The sequence below is a fragment of the Pseudorasbora parva genome, chromosome 8 (assembly GCF_024679245.1).
Source record: "Pseudorasbora parva isolate DD20220531a chromosome 8, ASM2467924v1, whole genome shotgun sequence".
Taxonomy (NCBI): Eukaryota; Metazoa; Chordata; class Actinopteri; order Cypriniformes; family Gobionidae; genus Pseudorasbora; species Pseudorasbora parva.
The window spans coordinates 17,187,454-17,207,937 of NC_090179.1; the positions used below are offsets into that span (position 1 = coordinate 17,187,454).

Below are 20,484 nucleotides of genomic sequence, written 5' to 3' on the forward strand. Positions count from 1 at the left end.
AGTTAGATGTGATCAATTGATTTGACAGAATTACATTTTCTTTTTCTCAATAACAAAAACAAGGATTTAAAAAAATGGTAACGAGGCGCCTTCATGATCATACATCATAAAACGCATTACAAGGCGTAATTAATGCATTAAAATACTAGCAATGTGTTAGATATACAGGCTTTAAGTAAAGTATTACCAAAGATTAACAAATGCTTTGTATGAAGGATATCCATTGAGAATGACAGAATATTAATAAAAAAGTTGTCTAGTAGTTTCCATTAGGATTCTTCCTCTTCCCCCCCTTGGGTTTGGCTGGAAGCAGATGTTTGGGATGTTTGGTGGAGTGGTGTCGTCCTCCATTTAAAGAGTCCGAATGCAAAAGACAGAGTTCCGATCGCTGCTGCTGAAACTGTGGCAATGAGCTACAGGAACAGAGTAAACATCTACTTATGAAAATGAGTCCCTCATCATTAAACAATCTGAGAGATGAATCATTATGATGTTAACACGGTAACGTCCCCATGAGGTGATCATGCAGTTATACACTATTATACAAATTAAACAACAAGGAGCCCAATCAGTTTCTTTTTTTTTCTTTTTTGTTGTTGACTGACTGATTTGCATTATTATATCACTAAATTGTCCATGCTACAGTATGCTTTTGGAGTAGTCAAACATTAAGTCAACATTTGTACTTTAACAACAATTTTTTTTAAAATAATACACAGACCTTTATAGTAGTATCCTGATGTAGTTGGAAAGATCGTAGGTGTGTGCTGAAGAGCGCCAGTGTGCATGGTAGGTATGCATCGGTGCTATTGGTCTCTCGGCATCTATTAAAAAGATATGGAGAATAAGACATACTGTAATAGAGTGTCTAAGACTGCGGTAAACATAACTTGACTAAACTTTAACGTTTTGTTCTAAAACATAAATTACACACACCCATAGTAGAAAACATATATTTTTAATAAGCACCTAGATCAGACAACGTACACTGCACACAAAGTATAGTCAAGTTATGTTTACCACAGGTTTTACTTTACTCATACATTGAAAAAAAACTATTATTAAACCCAATAGGAAAACCTCAAAGGAACCAGCAGCGAATTCGACTTATGGGTTCTGACGTCAGACCTTGCTCCTTTGAAGGGGATACAGACAGTCTGAATGATTTACAGGGATTGTGATGTTGTCTTACCTTTGGTACAGGGTGATGAGAAGCTTCTGTCTGTCTGTTATGTGAAGGTGTAGCAAATTAAGCTCGGAAAGAACACTGAATGGCAGAGACTCTCCGTCTTGGACAAGCAGGCCAAGATTATACCAACCCTGAGGACACAGAAATATCAAAATGAAAATATCTGAAATTAGAAATAAATAAATTGAAACTGAAGATAAATAAACAGAGAAACCAACCCTAAACGAAAACCACCACATAAAAAAAGAATACTACTACTACTAATAATGAAATGAATACAACTCATTTTAGAACAAAAAACTAAATACAAATACAGCTTGTTAGAATAAATAGAGTAATACATATAGCTTGCTAGACCGAACATATACACCAATCATAACATTATGACCACTGACAGGTGACGTAACTAACACTGATTATCTCTTCATCACGGCAACTGTTAGTGGCTGGGATATATTAGGCAGCAATTGAACATTTTGTCCTCAAATTTGATGTGTTAGAAGCAGAAAAACAAGTAAGGAGTATAAGTGTAAGGAGTTGAGTGAGTTTGTCAAGGGTCAAATTGTGATGGCTAGATGACTGGGTCAGAGCATCTCCAAAACTGCAGCTCTTGTGGGGTGTTCCCGGTCTGCAGTGGTAAGTATCTATCAAAAGTGGTCCAATGAAGGAACAGAGGAGAACCGGCGACAGGGTCATGGGTGGCCAAGGCTCATTGATGCACGTGGGGAGCGAAGGGTGGCATGTGTGGTCTGATCAAACAGGAGAGATACTGTAGCCCAAATTGCTCAAGTACTTAATGCTCGTTCTGAATACAGGATGATGCGCTCTACCACAAAGCAAAAAGGGGTCAGGAATGGTTTGAGGAGAACAACAAGTTTCAGGTGTTGAATTGGTCGTCTCCAAATTCCCCAGATCTCAATCAAATGGCGCATCTGTGGGATGTGCTGAACAAACAAGTTCGATTCCATGAAGGCCCCACCTCGCAACTTACAGGACTTGCTGTGAACATATTTTTGCCAGATACCACAGCACATGTTATGCCTGATCGGTGTAAATATAACTTAATAAAACAAACTTGTTTGTTTACAGCTTGTCAGAATAAAAAAATATTTTTTAAAAATTATTTTTATAATAAATATAGCTTATTAAAATAAATATAGCTTGTTACTTCAAAACGTAAATATAGTTCATAATAAGGTGCTTGAAAAATAACCTATAGAGTCTATAGAGTTTTTTTGGAGGACAGTTTGCAATGAACAAAAAGTGAGTGAGCTTGCTTATATTTCCCCAGATAATGACATCAGATATTTCAATTATTAAATAATTACATTTTCTGATCATTCAAGGTAAGAGCATTTGCTGACACAGGTACCTGTGGTTCGTTTTTGAGAGCTGCTTGCTTGTACATCTCTGCGGCATCAGAAACCTCTTTTCTGCCCAAAGCCTTTTCACCATAGAACAGATCTCCCATTCTGATCAAAGCTGAGGGGGAAACAGAAATTCATCACCACATGCAGACACTGAAGCTTAAGCTACAGGGAGCATGAAAAAGAGCACATGTACTGAGGCACTGACACAGGACATCGAGTCAGACCCCAGCTGCCCTTCAAGAGGAGCAGTTCAGTTCACTGTAAAGACACATGACTGCTATGGGAGTAAAATAATTGCAAATGTTTTTCAACAAAAAAGCTTGTTGAATTGCACTTGGAAAAAAAATGCATTGCATTAACCATGCTTGCATTTTAATGCATTTTATTTTTAGGGCTTGCATTGTTATGGGCTGAAATTGTTTGCATATTCAAGATGTGAATATTTCAATTCAAAACATTTCAACTTTGAGAGCTGAGAACATATTCTACTTTGGGGGATTTAGAACATATTCTACTTTGAATTTAAATATTCACATCTTAAATACACAACCATATTGAATTTCAGCTCATAAAAATGCCATACCTGCTTAAACCAGCACATGTCTATGCCCGTCTTAAGTTTGCCAATGACCATTTGGATGATCCAGAGGAAACATGGGAGAAAGTCATGTGGTCAGATGAGACCAAAATAGAACTTTTTGGTCATAATTCCACTAAATGTGTTTGGAGGAAGAAGAATGATGAGTACCATCCCAAGAACACCATCTCTACTGTAAAGCATAGGGGTGGTAGCATCATGCTGCTTTGGGGGTGTTTTTCTGCACATGGGAAAGGGCGACTACACTGTATTAAGGAGAGGATGACTGGGGCCATGTATTGCGAGATTTTGGGGAACAACCTCCTTCCCTCAGTTAGAGCATTGAAGATGGGTCGAGGCTGGGTCTTCCAACATGACAATGACCCGAAGCACACAGCCAGGATAACCAAGGAGTGGCTCTGTAAGAAGCATATCAAGGTTCTGGTGTGGCTTAGCCAGTCTCCAGACCTAAACCCAATAGAGAATCTTTGGAGGGAGCTCAAACTCCTTGTTTCTCAGTGACAGGCCAGAAACCTGACTGATCTTGAGAAGATCTGCATGGAGGAGTGGGCCAAAATCCCTCCTGCAGTGTGTGCAAACCTGGTGAAAAACTACAGGAAATGTTTGACCTCTGTAATTGCAAAAAAAAAGGCTACTGTACCAAACATTAACATTTATTTTCTCAGGTGTTCAAATACTTATTTGCAGCTGTATCATACAAACAAATAGTTAAATCATACATTGTGATTTCTGGATTATTTTTTTTAGATTATGTCTCTCACAGTGGACATGCACCTGCGATGACAATTTCTGACCCCTCCATGATTTCTAAGTGGACGAACTTGCAAAATAGCAGGGTGTTCAAACAATTATTTTCTCACTGTATATGTATGTATGTGTGTGTATTAGTGAGCACTTCTCCTTTGCTGAGCTATTCCATCCACCTCACAGGTGTGGCATATTAATATGCTAATTAGAAAGCATGGTTATTGCACAGGTGTGCTAAGGCAGGCCACAATAAAAGGCCACTCTAAAATGTACATAATGGGGGCAAAAGTTAAAGTATTGCCTTTATAATTTTGTTCAGTATCTAATCAGCATCTTGATATGCCACACCTGTAAGGTGGATGGATTATCTCGGCAAATGAGGAGTGCTCACTAACACAGATTTAGATAGATTTGTGAACAATATTAACAATAAATAGGCCTTTTGTGTACATAGAAAAATTCTTTGATCTTTGAGTTCATGAAAATTTTAGGCAAAAACTAGAATTTTTATATCTTTGTTCAGTGTGTGTGTGTGTGTGTGTGTGTGTGTGTGTGTGTGTGTGTGTGTGTGTGTGTGTGTGTGTGTGTGTGTGTGTGTGTGTGTGTGTGTGTGTGTGTGTGTGTGTGTGATGAAGAAGTTCATTAGTATATAATCTTAAATTTGTTCAAATTACCATAGGGAGCTGGAACTTGAGCCTGTATCGACATGTTATAAAATCTTAACATGCAGTGAGACACCAGTGCTGGATCCAAAGAGCCCTATAAAAGACATGAAACATCTATCAAAGCCAATCGAGTGATCATCTGAATCTAAAGCAAGTGTTTAGAACAAACTCACTGAGTTGAGTTCACAAAGGTACGCCACATTAAACTGAGCAGCTTCAAATCCACTCTCTGCCGCACTGAGATAATAAATCAAAGACGTGAACCTGCAACAATACGAGAGAGAGAGAGAGAGAGAGAGAGAGAGAGAGAGAGAGAGAGAGAGAGAGAGAGAGAGAGAGAGAGAGAGAGAGAGAGAGGGTAAACAATAGAAAGTGGTCTTTGCAACATCCTTTTCTAATGTAAATAATCTAAAAGGTATTGTAATTTAATATTATGATAATTCTACATATGCAGTCAAACAAAAAGGTTTACCATTCTCCTTTGAAATAGGCATTCAGCCCGTTCCTCAAGACTGTTCCCAGATATCCATTCTGTTCAGATGCCCATTTCACCCAGCTAAAGTCCAAAGAGAAAAAAAAACACCTTTATTTGTATAGCGCTTTACACAAAAAAGGTTTTCAAAAGCAGCGTTAAAGTGATCAACAGGAAAACATTGATTCAATGATGCAATTAAAGTTCATCGCAAAGGCAACATGCCAAATAGAAATATTTTAGTGGTACATGCCATATAAGAAAGAATGAATGTCTTTAATTACTAGGGCATTATGGGTAGCAGAGGTATGCACACTCAGCCAATCTTGTTAAGTTCAATGAAGGGTTGCTAAACCTTGAGTCTATAGCTACAATACAAATATATTATATAATATCATTTTGAGTTACATACAGAAGAGCGTCTGAAGGGCGTCGGGCAACTTTGCCGGGGATCCCATGAATCCAAATATCAGCCAATTCAATGCCAGCATTTAAGAGTCCTCTCTGCGCTGACTTCAAGTAGTACTTGTATGCCTTAAACTGATTGTTAAAGAAAAACAATATCATTTTATCTGATGAATATAATCGTTTTCAAAGCACATCAGCCTGTGAGTATTTACCTGGTCGGCAGGCTCTCCAGGATAAAGGCCCAGAGAGTAGAAAACTCCCAGATTCATGGAGGCATCGGGGTGACCTTTGGCATCAGCCTCTTCCCACAGATGTACCGCCTTCTCGTAATCCTTCTCATACTGCTCAAAGTACCAGCCCAGAGCTGTGAGAGCGGGGACAGACCCCTGCGGGATGTCAAATCACTAACAAGTTTTCCACTGAGTGACATACAGTCAATATGTCAGTAAGAACAAAGAAATATATGAGCATCCATTACATTACGTAACATAAATAAACAGTGTGCGCAAACTAATCAAATGGTTAATTTTTTCAAAAGACAAAAATGACACAAAAAAAATCATAAATGTGTAAAATATTATTAGGAACATATTTAGTTTCTACTATTTGGCTGCATTTATTATAAGAATACAAAAAAACAGTAATATTTGAATATATTTTAAAATGTAATTTATTCCTATGATCAAAGCTGAATTGTCAGCATCATTCCTCCAGTCTTCAGTATCACGATGTCATTCTGAAATCATTCTAATATGATGATTTGATGCTCAAGAAACTTTTCTGATTATTATCAATGTTGAAACAGTTGTGATTTATTTATTTTTGTTCAGGATTCTTTGGTGAATAGAAAGTTCAAAAGGACAGCATTTATTTTAAATAGAAGCTTTTGTAACATTATAAATGTCTTAACTGTCACTTTTTATCAATTTAATTCATCCTTACTGAATAAACGTATTCATTTATTCTTAAAGTTCTTTCCCAAAAAAATGAAATTAAATTATTTCCCAAAACTTTTGAACGGTAGTACAATGTTATAAAAGCTTTCTATTTTATATTAGAATTAATATAAAATAGAATTTCTGAATATAAAATAGAATTTCTGAAGGATCATGTGACACTGAAGACTACTGAAAATTCAGTTACATAGGAATAAGTTACATTTTAAAATATATTTAAATAGAAAACTGTTGTTTTGCATTTTAATAATATTTCACAATATTTTGTTGTATTGTTTGTGGTATTTTTAATAAACATCTTACCGATCAAAAACTTTTGAACAGCAGTGTATGTTTTTTTCCCCTTTTCACTAGTCCAGTAGTCATTCATTTATCACTTTTTTTGTCTTTCCCCTCAGTACTCCCTTGTGTCTGTCCCCTGACCCCAATTTGAAAACGTCGGTTAGTGTTTAGACACCTTAAAAGTTTGTCATTCATTTTTTTTTCTTCAATAACGAACCTTTTAAAATCAGTAACATAAAAAGGTAAATTGGTAAAGACGTTTTATACCTTTTATTAAATAAAAAGGTACATTTGAATCGGAAAAGTAAGACTGATGACCTCTTAACTATCTACTAGCTGGTGACGAAGTCGCTAAGTTTATATTGCCCCTATTCTAAACAAATATAATTGTACGACCCGACAAGGCATACCTGTTCTATTGCTTTTTTCAGGAATGTGACAGCTTTCTGAACATCTTTTGGAACTCCTTGACCCTGTTAATACAAGAAAATAGGATATTAAGTACACTTGGTCTTCAGCAGTATTCACTTCAAATGCTTTGCAAGACTGCCCTCTGCTGGCCAATTCAGATATTCTTTATGAACCATCACATTCTGAAACGTATTAGATTCTGAAGTGTAAGTTTGCATAGAAGATCGGAAATAGCAAAGATATAAAGGTCGCTGACCGTGAGGAGCACAATGGCGTAGTCGTACATGGACACGGGGTCATTGAGTTTGATGGCTCCTCTTTCGTAATGCTTCACTGCTGTCTGAATGTCTGGAGACACACCTTGCTGACCCCAGAACAACATACGGCCCATTGCTTGCTGAAGAAGAAAGAAAATAAATAAATAAACCCTTTTTCAAAAAGGATGTTATTAAATTGGCAAAATGTATTAAGGATGTATTAAAAGTTATAATTAAAATGTATAATGCTGTAAAAAATATGTATATTTTAAATACAAGCTGTTCTTTCTATTAAATCAAAATAATCTTTTTTCCACAAAAATATTATGCAGTACAGCTGTTTTCAACATTGATAATAATAAATGTTTCTTGAGCAGCAAATCAGCATATTAGAAGGATGCAGATCCAGCTTTGCATCACAGAAATGAATGTATATATTTTAAATATATTAATGAAGAAATCAGCTATTTTAATATATAATACATTACTTAAAAAACAAAAAACAAAACAAACAATGGAAATAAAACTGTAAGGACTGTACGTTTATGTCCACACGTGCTCCCGGTTCAGCGGAATATCATCAAAATGGAAGATTCTGTGTATTTATTTTTTTGTTGGATGGAAACTGTAGTACCTCTGCTTCGGCCACTCCACTTCGTGCCTGCAGCTTTAGCCAGTGAAACAGATCGTCGTTTTCATTGGTTTGGGCCTTCAGGGTCTCTTCATCATTTAAATGTATTAACTCAACAAAAGTCTACAAAGAAGATGAAATGTTATTTAAAAAGCCAATGGAATTGCCTTGCACAACACATCAAGTGTAAAGCGTTCAGACTACTACTGGCTTTATAGCGAATTCATAATAACAAAGGGTTAGTTTACCCATAAATTACTCACCCCCATGTCATTATACAAACCTGTATTTGTAGCACTAATGAATGTTTTTTGATGAAATCTCAGAGCTTTCTGTCCTCTAAAACATAAGCTACAACACACGTGTTGCATTCACACAATCAGACAATGTTATATGAACGCGCATTGGAGATTAATAGAGATTAGTATTTTTATTTTTTATTTTTTGCGCAAACAAAGCACTCGCATTGCTTCATAAAATTCAGTTGTAACCACTGGAGTCAAAAAAGTAAAAGTACTTTAATGATGTCTTTACTGCCTTTCTGGACCTTGAAAGTGCCAGTTAGGCTGTCTATGGAGAGTTCAGAAAGCTCTCAGATTTCATCAAAGAGATGTGTTTCAAAGATGAACAAAAGTTTTACGGGTTTGGAGTGACATGGCGGTGAGTAATTAATGACAGAATTTTCATTTCCAGGTGAACTAACCCTTTAAAAAGGTTATCTTTGTCCATTCCTTCTAATTTCTTTATACAAATTTAAGACATTACAATTACAAACATAATACATTTTCAATGTTTTGTTGTGCCTCACAGCATCATTTTTATCTAATACATAAATTCAATTTTAATACAAGAGACAACTTATTTCATCCCCCAAATACTGAAAAACATTTATGGAGCCCTTAAAGGAACATGGCGCTTGAAAAAAATATGAGACTGTTTCTCTCGCAAAGGTATTGCACTTCCCCAAGAAACATTGCATTCCCTCACAAAAGTATTGCGTTCCACCGAGAAACATTAGATGTGCCCCAATTCTCGTGCGTATGAACTATTTTATGCCATTTTGTAGTATGAATAGTCATACTGAAAATTTCTAAAAGAATAAGCCGATTTGAAATACCCAGATGATACACAAAAAAGTATCAAGTGTGTAATATTGGACATTTCATGCACCTAATGAACCAACAAAGCTTTATTACGTACCGGAGGGGAAGGCTCTTTTAGACTCCGGTGTTGAATGACAAAATAACCACAAATTTACAAAGTGTATAGTTCGTCATTTAGGACAACAATTATTGTTGACTTTGAAATTTTAACATTGCGTTCTCTCGCAAAACATTTGGGTTTTCTCACAAAACAAAGCAAGAACAATCTTTGCTGAGGTTTGTTCGGTGGCCATGATGTTGCGGTCCTCCTCGGCTCCTCCCCATGGGGTTTGGGAAAAGTCTGATTTTCCAACTTGCTCTGTTAGCCGGCTGAAGCCTATTCAGAAGTGAATTGTTTCTCGTGGGGTCATAAGGTATTGTCATCATTCACAGGGGCTAGTCTGATTTTATTGTCGTCTGTCTCCAACCAACCGCGTAACAATCCCCGGCTGAATGACCTACTGTTTTTTGACAAACACCAAGGTCGTGTGGTATTTAATTGCTGTCCGAATCCACATCTCTGAGTTTTCAAGAATATATCACTTCAAAATTCACTGTTTATGAAGAGTATGTACAGTTGCACCTTGCTGTAATTCGGATGCAGACTTTCATTACTGAAATGCTGGCAAGTATTTACAAGAGTAGTATATTTCATCACCACTCAAAAATTAAAAAAGAAGAAAAGAACGGAAGCATTTGAAAACAGGGCGTTATTATGGCAGCTATTTTATATGTTAAAATAACCAAGGAGCTGTTTACCTCATGTAAATAAGAGGCTGTATTCACTTATTTCTGCTCATTTCCATGTGGAAAGATATAAAATATCTTTGAATGAGATCAAATACAAGACAGAACTATAATGTGTCTATATATCTTCTTCCTATTTTTAAACAGATTTAAATAACTAAGATATTATATTCAAATTAAATTAAATATGCATTTATTCTTATCATACCAAGCATTTTATTTACATCATACAATCATGTTGTTGACCACGTGAGTAGCACATTACCAAACACAACAATCACGCCTCCACCATTAATAAATCACCATCCGAATGCACAAGTTTAAGGTTTTATCACTGAGGTGGTGTGCACATTTATTTTGACGTACTTCGGCCTTGTCCCAAATGGCACACTTCATGTGCACTTTAGGTCTCGTGGACTTACAATGACTACTGCGTGCACGTGTCCGTTAAGTCCATAAGACCGCAGGGTGTCCCGCAGGGTGTATATATATATATATATATATATATATATATATATATATATATATATATATTTTTTTTTTTTTTTTTTTTTTTAATTATCAAAATTATTGGTAGGGACACGTCCTTATCAAAATTAAGGTGGTAAAAAGTAAATGTAGTAAATTCTACACCCCTGGCATATGCTGTTGCTTGTTTCTGCTTCTTATTTTCCTGTGTTTTGATGAGGAGATTCAGAAATCTTTCAGAAGATGTGTCATAGCGCCCCCTACCATATAACATGGTGTGGCAAGCAGCGGGGCGAGGGACCGCGAGAGCGGGCCGATGGTGAGTGAAAATGAGTGCCAGCTGCGTGACACACCGGTCTCGTCTCGTGGCCGAGTGACGGGAGCATAAAAGGAGGAGCGAAGGCAGCGAAAGACGAGAGAGGACCAGGCCTGAATTTTATGTTATGTTTTGTTTACGTTCTGTTGTGTCTGTGCGGGCAGTCGTCCGTGAGGGGCTGCCCACGTTTTATTATGTGTGTGTGTGTGCGGGCAGTCGTCCGTGAGGGGCTGCCCACGTTTAATTATGTGTGTGTGTGCGGGCAGTCGTCCGTGAGGGGCTGCCCACGTTTTATTATGTGTGTGTGTGCGGACAGTCGTCCGTGAGGGGCTGCCCACGTTTTATTATGTGTGTGTGTGTGCGGGCAGTCGTCCGTGAAGGGCTGCCCACGTTTTATTATGTGTGTGTGTGCGGGCAGTCGTCCGTGAGGGGCTGCCCACGTTTTATTATGTGTGTGTGTGCGGGCAGTCGTCCGTGAAGGGCTGCCCACGTTTTATTATGTGTGTGTGTGTGCGGGCAGTTGTCCGTGAGGGGCTGCCCACGTTTTATTATGTGTGTGTGTGCGGGCAGTCGTCCTTGAGGGGCTGCCCACGGTTTTACTTTCGTTTTGTTTATTTATTTTTGAATTAAAGTTTGGTGAATGTTCTCTGGTTCCCGCCTCCTTCCTTCCCATCTACGAACTTCGTTACACATGGAAAGCTGAAAAATTCCTCCAATGGCGGGGAAAGAGTTGAGTGCATTGATCTTTTTTTTTTAAACGCAGCTGAAAACATATATTACATTCTCTCACAAAGCATATTTTCTCTCACTTTTTTACCATCATAAAAGCCTAGGGGCCTAGGGGCTCTATAGAAATCTGGGACCTTGTTACAAATTAATATAAATTAATAACTTGTCATAGATGAAAGTTTGTAACTGGGCTTTAAAAAAGCAACAAAACAAAAAGCCTCTTACTTGCTCTGGAGAGGGATTCTTCTGATCCAAGCTGGTTTGTCTCGCAATATTAATGTAATAAGCATAGGAAAGGTCACGGTCAGGAGTCACCTCCAGGTCGCCAACATGGTGCATGTGCCCTAAACGCAGTAGAGCCAATCTCCAGTCCTTCTGAGCTGCCAAAAGGGACAACAGCCAAGCCTGCAGTGACACAGGTCAGGTTACATCTTAAACTCATTCACTTTTTGTTTGTATTTATAATACAGGAATGCTTATTGTTCACAGAGATCATATTACAGTTATACACATAAGATTAATTCTGGAGTGACCTAATCAATGCATTACCCCAAAACACACACCTTGTACGGCTGTCTCTTGACTCCGATTCCACTGCTATAGAGTACAGAGGACAGATGTAGTGCTCTACAGTCTCCCAAGCAGCCAGAATGCAGCAGGAAAGGCATCATCCTGGTTATAACCTCCACACTGTGAGCTGTACTGATTTTACGGAGGACCCGAGCATACAGCATCCTGCCCACTGCTGTAGCATTCACCCTGCCTACAATAGAGGAAGCAATATGTTTCTAAGATCAGAATCGGACTGAGATATATCACCAAGATTGCTTACACACAAGGAATCCGTCTTGATAAGACAATAAAATAAGTGAATAAAAAAATAGCCTGGTAAAATAAAGTTGTTATGCCTTGTTGTTTGGATGCTTAGTGCTCTGTTCAAAGAAGAAGTGGTCATGGTGTGAAGGGACCAGAGAGATTGCCTGAGCCCTTTTCTGCACTCTGGGCGAGTACAGTTCTATGAGAGTGGGGAAGAGTGTACCAGTGATCTTCTCAGCAGTGTGGATTGCCCGTTGTATAGTCTTCTGAGGTCTGATTTAGTAGCTGAACCAAACCACACAGCTCCTGAAGTACAGAGCATAGCCAAGTAGAAATGTGTCAGCAGCTCCTGTGGTGGGTTGAACTTCCTCAGTCGGTGAAGGACGTACAACATCTTCTGGAACTTGTTCCACAATAGAGTCTATATGAGTGTCCCAGTTCAAGTCCTGAGAGATGGTAGAGCCCATGAACCTGAAAGACTCCTCTGCAGCAACAGTGCTGTTCATGATGATAGAGGACTTCTGGGGCGGCAGTTGCTCAGTGGTTCATGTAGGTTGTCTACAAACCGAAAGGTTGGTGGTTCGATCTCCGGTTCCACCTGACAAAGTGTCGAGGTGCAAGCAAGGCACCTAACCCCAACTGCTCCCGACGAGCTGGATGGTGCCTTACATGGCTGACATCGCCGTCGGTGTATGAATGGGTGAATGTTAGGCAAAAATGTAAAGCGCTTTGGATGGCCATAGGGTCTGTTAAAAGCGTTATATAAATGCAGTCCACTTCAAGGGGAACACCCCAGCACCCTTACTATCACTGGCCCTGTCCCAAATGGCACACTTTACGTGCACTCTGAGTCTTGCGGACTTACAATGGACACTGCGTGCGTGTGAATGTAAGGACCTTTCTCAAATGGCACCCTAAACCCTCACGGTCGTCCTCTGAGTCCGCACTTTCGCAACGTAATTCCGCTTTGACTGTCAGGAAGAAGTCCGCCGGGTAACCTGAACCAGAGCGGGCTCAGCAGAAGTGTGCATCAAGGGCGCATATCGACCTCAAAGGGGTGGTGCTCGCAAGCACCCTTCTGAGAACTAAAAGGACAAATGGGACACCCTGTGTTCTCGTGGACTTCACGGGCATGCACACACAGCAGACATTGTAAGTCCAGAAGACCGAAAGTGCACGTTAAGTGTGCCATTTGGGAAAGGGCCTAAGTTCACAAGACAGTAGGCTGTCCCATTTGTCATTTTAGGTTTCTGAATGGGTGCACCCCCTTTGCGGCCAATATGCTCGATTTGAAGCACACTTTGATCGCAAAAGCTCCGAAGCATACATCTACCCAAGAGTCAAAGTGGCATTTTTTTTATGAAAGTGTGCACTCTGTGGAAGATTGCGAGGGTTTAGGGTTCCAATGGGGACAAGGCCACTGTTTTGAGCTTGTTGTTGTGACCACCCCAGACAGCCAGCTGTTCAACCTCTATTCCATATGCATACTGATGACCATCTAGGATGAGACAGATGACTGTGGTGTCCAACTGAAAACTTTAGGAGAGGTTGTCTTTGGCAGTGCAGTCATTTGTGTGGATGGAACACATAATTGTGATGCCCCAGTGCTGATTGTGCGGGTGTTGGATGTGAATTTTCACATCCTCTAGGGATGCTGCCTGGCAGTCAGGAAGTTTGTGATCCACTGACAGATGGAGTTGGACAAAGAGAGCGGAGTTAATCTGATGATAGTCTTAAGGTTGAAGGCCATGTAGACTGCATCATCCACAGACCTGTTTGTCAGATAAACAAACTGAAATGGTCTAGCAAGGGTCTAGTGATGTCCTCCAGGTGGGCCAACACCTATATTTCAAATGGTTTAATGACCACATACGTTAAAGCAACAGATCTGCAGCCATTCAGTCCTGCAATCTAGGGTTTCTTTGGAATGGGGATGATAGTGGAGCATTTGAAGCAGGAAGGGACTTTCCATAGCTCCAGTGATCTTCGAAGATCTGGTTGAAGAATGCTGATAGGATTAGTTTAACAGGAGGTGTTGATGGTTGTACAGAGAATAGGTCAGAGTGGGTGTGAACAGCCTATAGCAAGATGAAAATAGAACACATTCAGGTCATCAGCCAGTTTTTGATTCCCAGCAGACTGAGGTGATGTCTTGTGATGTATGTCAGTGTACTTTGCCCCCACTTTGAATTGGCAAAGAAGTTTGATTTCTGCAGTGACGTGAGTGAACCATGAAGTGATATCACAGTAACAGTGACCTCATCTGAAATCAGTGGCTCCATCTCAAACACTCCAATCAGTGCAGTTGATGCTCTGGTGGTTGCCAGAAAATTGCTATAAGGTGGCTAAGGTGTTCTGTTTATGTATCACAACGCTATGAAATTTCTAGGGGGGTAGTATAGACTGAGTCAGATGAAAAAAACATCTGAGATCAGTCTACACTCTTAGAAGAAAAGGTTCTATATAGAACCTTAAAAGGTTATATCGGCGCTACGTAGTTGGAACCCCTAAAAGGTTCACTGCAAAAAATACTTTTCTTACTTAGTATTTTTGTCTTGTTTCTAATCCAAACATCTAAATATTCTTAAAACAAGAAGTATTTACTAGACAAGCAAAAGTAATTGTCTTATTTTGGGAAAAAATAACTCAAAATTAAAATTTGCTTATCTCCCAGTTTGATCCGGCTGGTCTGTAGACTGGTTTTAGAGGAGATTTGGGCTAGAAAAAAATAAAATCCATTTTAAATCATTCTAGACCTAGACTATTTTTTCCCATGATATTCTGGTTTAGTTATTGCTTGTGTTCCTCCATTGTAAGTTTTTTGATGAATAGAAAGTTCAAAATAACATTTATAAATACTTGATCTTCCACCAATAAACTGTTTAGATATAATCTTACCATATTTCTGTGACAGTCGTTTGGTCAACTGTGCAACTTGGCGTCTGTAAGGATTTGTCTGAGATTCGAAGAACATACATTGCTCTGTTGAGTTCACTGAACTGTGATTCAGAAGCAGCTCTGTGTATGCGTCCAAACAGCTGTCTGGATGTGAACATACAAACATAACTGTAGACAATGACAAAATTACATATTTCGATCTCTAGCGCCATCTAGTGGACATGTGTGGTACTTACCTGACAGCCTCTTAAAAGTGAGAGAGTGACTCAGCACTGGGAGGAAAAACTCTGATTTGAAATTTTGGCAAGACCGGAACCATCCAGTTATATTAACCTTTGATATTACATGAGGAAGGTGAATCTCATCCTGTGAAGATGTAAAATATCATGCTTGGTCCAGGGGAACACAATACAGAATATACTTAAAATGTCGCTAGCAATGCCAACAGCCTGGGTTAAATTTTCAGGGAATGAATCAACTGTTAAAATGTTATATAATTTGAATGCACTGTAAGTAATTTCAGATAAAAGCATCTTTATATAATATAAAAACATGATCATATTCTACCTGGTCAGCTGGGAGCCCCTCTGTGCGATATAATGTAGTCGGTCCGAAATACCCTTCAATCCCCTGTATGAATTTACCTCCACCAATCACAAAATAGCCATGTGTGTCATCCAACATGACGTTCACACCAAATCTGCACATAACACGAGATCTTAGCGATGATTGTGAAACTTAAATATTACTGCTTTAAATGAAGAATCTTACATGTGCGCATCATCTTCCATAGCAAATGTTTGCTGTCCGTCAGTACATGCAATAGAAACTTTTGCCTACAGGAGAGGAGAATATGAGAATATGGTTGGGAGTAGACTATCCATTTAGATCTACAATTGCATTTAGGCTCAACTTTCATTTGCTGCTTTCCACACTGAGTGTGTGCGTATTTGATGACCAAACTCTTTCTGAATCAATAAAAAAAATAAAAAAATTGTCACCAACTAAGATCATTCAGTACTGTGATCCTCACAGTTATGCATCCAATCACCATCTCACCATTCTTCCCATAATCTCCAGGTTGATACGACACCACTGATGAAGAGGAACCTTAAACGATGAAAGGAACGCTGATGAGTGTCCCGCCTCTCCCTGCACCTGGATGTGGATCTTACCTGAACGAATCGGACAAAAGCAAATTCTGTAATTGATCAAAACCATGAATGAGCGAGTGGTCCGAGCTTGCCACATCCTTACCAGTGTCAGTGAGGAACAAGGTAGGGGTGGCATAGTTATTTTTCACATCAATGTGATTCAGAAGCCCACATAAACGGTTACCGCAGTGTTTTGTCAACAAAACCCAGAGAGAAACGGCACACCTAAAAAGTCAGAATCATCAATAACTCTGTGAATTTATTCTGTGAATTCAATTATTACATTTAAGCCTGGTTACCAAATAAATAAAACGGCACAAGCTCTCACCAGGGGTAATAGATGGATTTGATTCTCAGGCCTTCTAAAACTTCATTTCTGAATGGCTGGAGGGTTTTGATGATGCCGTAACGCTCACCAGTAGAGGCATACAATGTGGAAAGAAGAGATATCACCTCTTAAAGAAAAAACAAAAGAGCGTGAAAACATCATTATGAAAAGATACATTAACATGAACTTCTAGGGCCAGTTGTTCAGCAATAATCTGACTTCGGCTATCGGATTAGATCAAATCTTGAAAATGGATTGTTCAAAAAAGAAAAAAAATTCTGAAATCAGATTAGATCAAATCTTGGTTTTGATCTGGATCAAATCCACAGTTTGTGTTGTTCAAAACCTTTTAATAAGATTAGGAAACATTTGCTCCACAAAATTCTGGATTATACTGATCCCAGCAGAAGGGTGGCTTTCAGGAACACAAATTTCGTAAAAAGTAAAATGCAAAAGCATTGAAGAGTTTTTTTTTGTTTTGTTTAATCACCATGTCCCTTTAGGGGCTCTGTAGAGCTCTAGTAATCCAGATTTGGTCATCTAAAAAAGTGTGTATCAGGATCAGGTTGATCCAATCCAAAAATCCCCCCCAAAAAAACATTTTTAAAACCTGCACAAAAGTAAGATGGATTACCTGATCCTGAATAGCGAAACATTGAACAACATGCCCCTGATTGTTAAACTTACAAACAAAAACACTAAAAAGTAAATTATTGTGACATCGATGTATTCAGTTTTTAGTTCAAATATTATTTGGCTCTAATGTGCACAATGATGATTAAAATATTCATATGTAATTTAAATAAAACCCCAAGGTGTTTAAAATAATAACCATACTACTATTCCTTCAATTTCCAGGTACATGCACAAAAAACATGGTAGTGCCATGGTGTCATGTTCATAAAAATATGGCAGCACTTTATTTTACGGTCCTGTTTTGCATTAACATACTATGGGCTTATTGTAGAAATGACACTAACACAATATAACTAGGTAATAACACAATATAACTAGGTAATAACCCTCAATTTACCCCTAAACCTTAAAGGCACAGTATGTAATATCTGCCGCTAGTGGTCGCTTATACAGAACAAAGACGTTTCTCTCAAAGGTCTCTCATAGTTTAAAAAAATGTTTTTGCAGTAATGTTATTAGAACGTTGTGCCAATGTTATTTGCTATTTGCTATAAAAATTAGCTATAAAACGTTATTCTTGCATTGTTAGTGGAACATTTTAAAAACGTTACTACATTAAAAAAGTATTAGTCATTACAAATTAGTCATACAGCTTTTTTCTTAAACTTCAGATATATCATTTGTATATCCAGTGACAACTTAATGACACTTAACAGCTATTTTCGTTAAAATATATATACATATTTTACAATCAGAAGAAAAATCTAGTAAATTTATTATGTATTAAATATAAATGTAATATAAAAGTCAATTATAAAAGTGGTTTTACTTTTTTAAAGAAAGAATAAGATGTCAATAAACAAAAGCAAGTACCTTAAAGGAGAAAACAGGAATATTTTATTTGATCATACTTCACACCCTTATAAGAACGTTATTTAATGTCCTTATAACCTAATGAAAACGTTAATACAACGTTTCACAAACTGGATATTTGAACGGTCCTAGAACATTCAGAAAATGTTTTTATAACTTAATGGGAACGTTAGGGAAACATTCTTATAACCTAAAATAGTTAGTTGGGTAGTAAATACACTAAGTTTCATCATCCTGGCATGTGTGTAAAGCATGTGAGTTACAGCTAACCCCGCATTAGGTTGTGCCCGCTCTCCCCATAAATAGCATTGTCTCTAGTAGCTTTTGGATATTTGAATCCACAAATCTTACATATTGTGCCTTTAATTTGACCCATGCCTTTACCTTGTATTACCCAGTACTTTTATGGGTAAGTACACTTTAAGAACATTCAATGTGCGCTTAGCCTATTGCACGTACATTATTATACTATAACGTAATGTAATCTAATATAAACCATTTTCTTCCGCGCACTGTACGCCATCTCCCCTGACTCTCCAGAGCACATCGGTGTCCCAGCTGGGACAATGCAGGTGTTGTTTATAGGGTCGACTCAGTGGTGATTGAATTTCGAGGGGAACCGTGACACTGGCTCTAAAAAGCCTGCCCGGTCCGGTGGCTTCATCAGGGCCGATCCAACCTCGCAATAAACAGCTGAGAACCCAGTCAGAACTGCGGATTATCCAATCGGGCCGGTACACAAGCCAGTCAGGAAAACTCACGACCACCACTCGGGTTCTATCACGTCCGGGCTTGCAGGTCCAGTACTTGTGAAAAACAACTGAGGTAGATCCAGAATCGAAAGAAACCAGAACCTGAACGTGTACTTCGGACGACTCATAGCAGGTGTACTGAACGCGTAAAGGGCATTTGGAGACTGGCGCGTCAGGTGCGTCGAGGAAAGCCACATTACCTGTGCTGGGTCGGCTTAGACAGACAGTTAAAGGCATCTGGTTATAAAGAAAAGACAAATTTAATTATGGATGTTAACTATAGCTCTATACATCTAATTTGTATCTGAATTAGTAATGTAGGCCTACTTACTGAAAGAATGACATGTAAACACAGCCAATAAAAACTCAAATCGCTCATAATTCCTCTTCAAAAACCAGCAACTACCAGATGTGGATTAAACTAAACAACCTATCTAATTAAAATGAAAACACAGACGCGCATATTATTGCGTTATTTGTCGGGTTGCCATATCCGCGTTAATGACCGTTGCAATGCAGAATTTCATGTGATCAAATGTTACCTAGCCCGGGATAACATCCTGTTTGAGTAGCAGGTGTAATAGTTTGAGCAAACAGAACGGACAGTTCCACCCTCTAACGCAAATTTAGCTCACTCATGAATAATAAGTCTTATTATAGGCCTATACGCGCTGGGATTCTGGCCTGCCTGTGATATGGGAATGAAAGTGCGGCTTTCCTATAGGCTAGGTGTTTTGTAAACCGATAATAAACTTTAAATGCAATCCTATGATGGTATAACAGTATATGCAGACATGCTCATGAATGTTGCGAATTTCAGAATAAGCTCCGTTTATTTAAAGAGTTATTATAATAAAATTGACCACACCATACAGGACGTTGAATAAAGAATAACAGGAATTAATGATATATGAGTCTGTCTCCACGTTTTGGTGGATTGTGCCCATCTAGCTACTTTTTGTAGAAACTGTTTTGTTTGTACGCATCTTTTGCATTCTCTTCATGTTGTATAATGTTTCATTTGCCTTTATAATTTTGAGAAGAATTTTAAAGTTTTTTCTAATACATCACACACACACACACACACACACTATATATATATATATATATATATATATATATATATATATATATATATATATATATATATATATATATATAAATAATACTGTGTTTGCCCCCCTTGCGCCTTCAGAACTGACTTAATTCTACATGGCATTGATTCAAAAGCATTCTTTAGAAATGTTGGCCCATATTGATAGGATAGCATCTTGCAGTTGATGGAGATTTGTGGGATGCACATCCAGGCCACGAAGCTCCGGTTCCACCACATCTTTTTCCTATTTGTAGTGGAGACGAGTGGTACCCGGTGGGGTCTTCTGCTGTTGTAGCCCATCCGCCTCAAGGTTGTGTATGTTGTGGCTTCACAAATGCTTTGCTGCATACCTCGGTTGTAACGAGTGGTTATTTCAGTCAAAGCTGCTCTTCTATCAGCTTGAATCAGTTGGCCCATTCTCCTCTGACCTTTAGTATCAACAAGGCTTTTTGGCCCACAGGACTGCCGCATACTGGATGTTTTTCCCTTTTCACACCATTCTTTGTAAACCCTAGAAATGGTTGTGCGTGAAAATCCCAGTAA

General features: G+C 38.5%; 1 protein-coding gene across 1 annotated transcript; it reads right to left on the reverse strand.

The window, feature by feature from the left end:
* On the reverse strand, nucleotides 1–19,337 carry si:dkey-24p1.6 (protein sel-1 homolog 3). Its single transcript, XM_067451620.1, has 23 exons — nucleotides 19,177–19,337; nucleotides 18,590–19,082; nucleotides 16,585–16,711; nucleotides 16,360–16,481; nucleotides 16,162–16,277; nucleotides 15,874–15,938; nucleotides 15,670–15,802; nucleotides 15,339–15,468; nucleotides 15,103–15,246; nucleotides 11,952–12,151; nucleotides 11,614–11,793; nucleotides 7,990–8,109; nucleotides 7,355–7,495; nucleotides 7,098–7,160; nucleotides 5,662–5,835; nucleotides 5,454–5,581; nucleotides 5,042–5,125; nucleotides 4,743–4,833; nucleotides 4,579–4,663; nucleotides 2,562–2,671; nucleotides 1,193–1,320; nucleotides 722–824; nucleotides 1–413 (listed from the first exon to the last, which is right to left on the reverse strand). Exons 1-23 carry the CDS (start codon nucleotides 19,222–19,224, stop codon nucleotides 270–272), a joined length of 3,129 nt encoding a protein of 1,042 aa, XP_067307721.1. The 5' UTR covers nucleotides 19,225–19,337; the 3' UTR covers nucleotides 1–269.
* Between the last annotated feature and the right edge of the window lie 1,147 nt (nucleotides 19,338–20,484).

Excerpts from the sequence above, each read along its gene's own strand:
- si:dkey-24p1.6 (XM_067451620.1), bottom strand. The coding sequence starts at position 19,224 with ATGAGCGATTTGAGTTTTTATTGGCTGTGTTTACATGTCATTCTTTCA. Across the intron at positions 8,110-11,613 it reads AGAATCCCTCTCCAGAGCAA|ACTTTTGTTGAGTTAATACA; the intron begins GTAAGAGGCTTT and ends TCTTCTTTGTAG. Across the intron at positions 7,161-7,354 it reads ACGCCATTGTGCTCCTCACG|GGTCAAGGAGTTCCAAAAGA; the intron begins GTCAGCGACCTT and ends TTGTATTAACAG.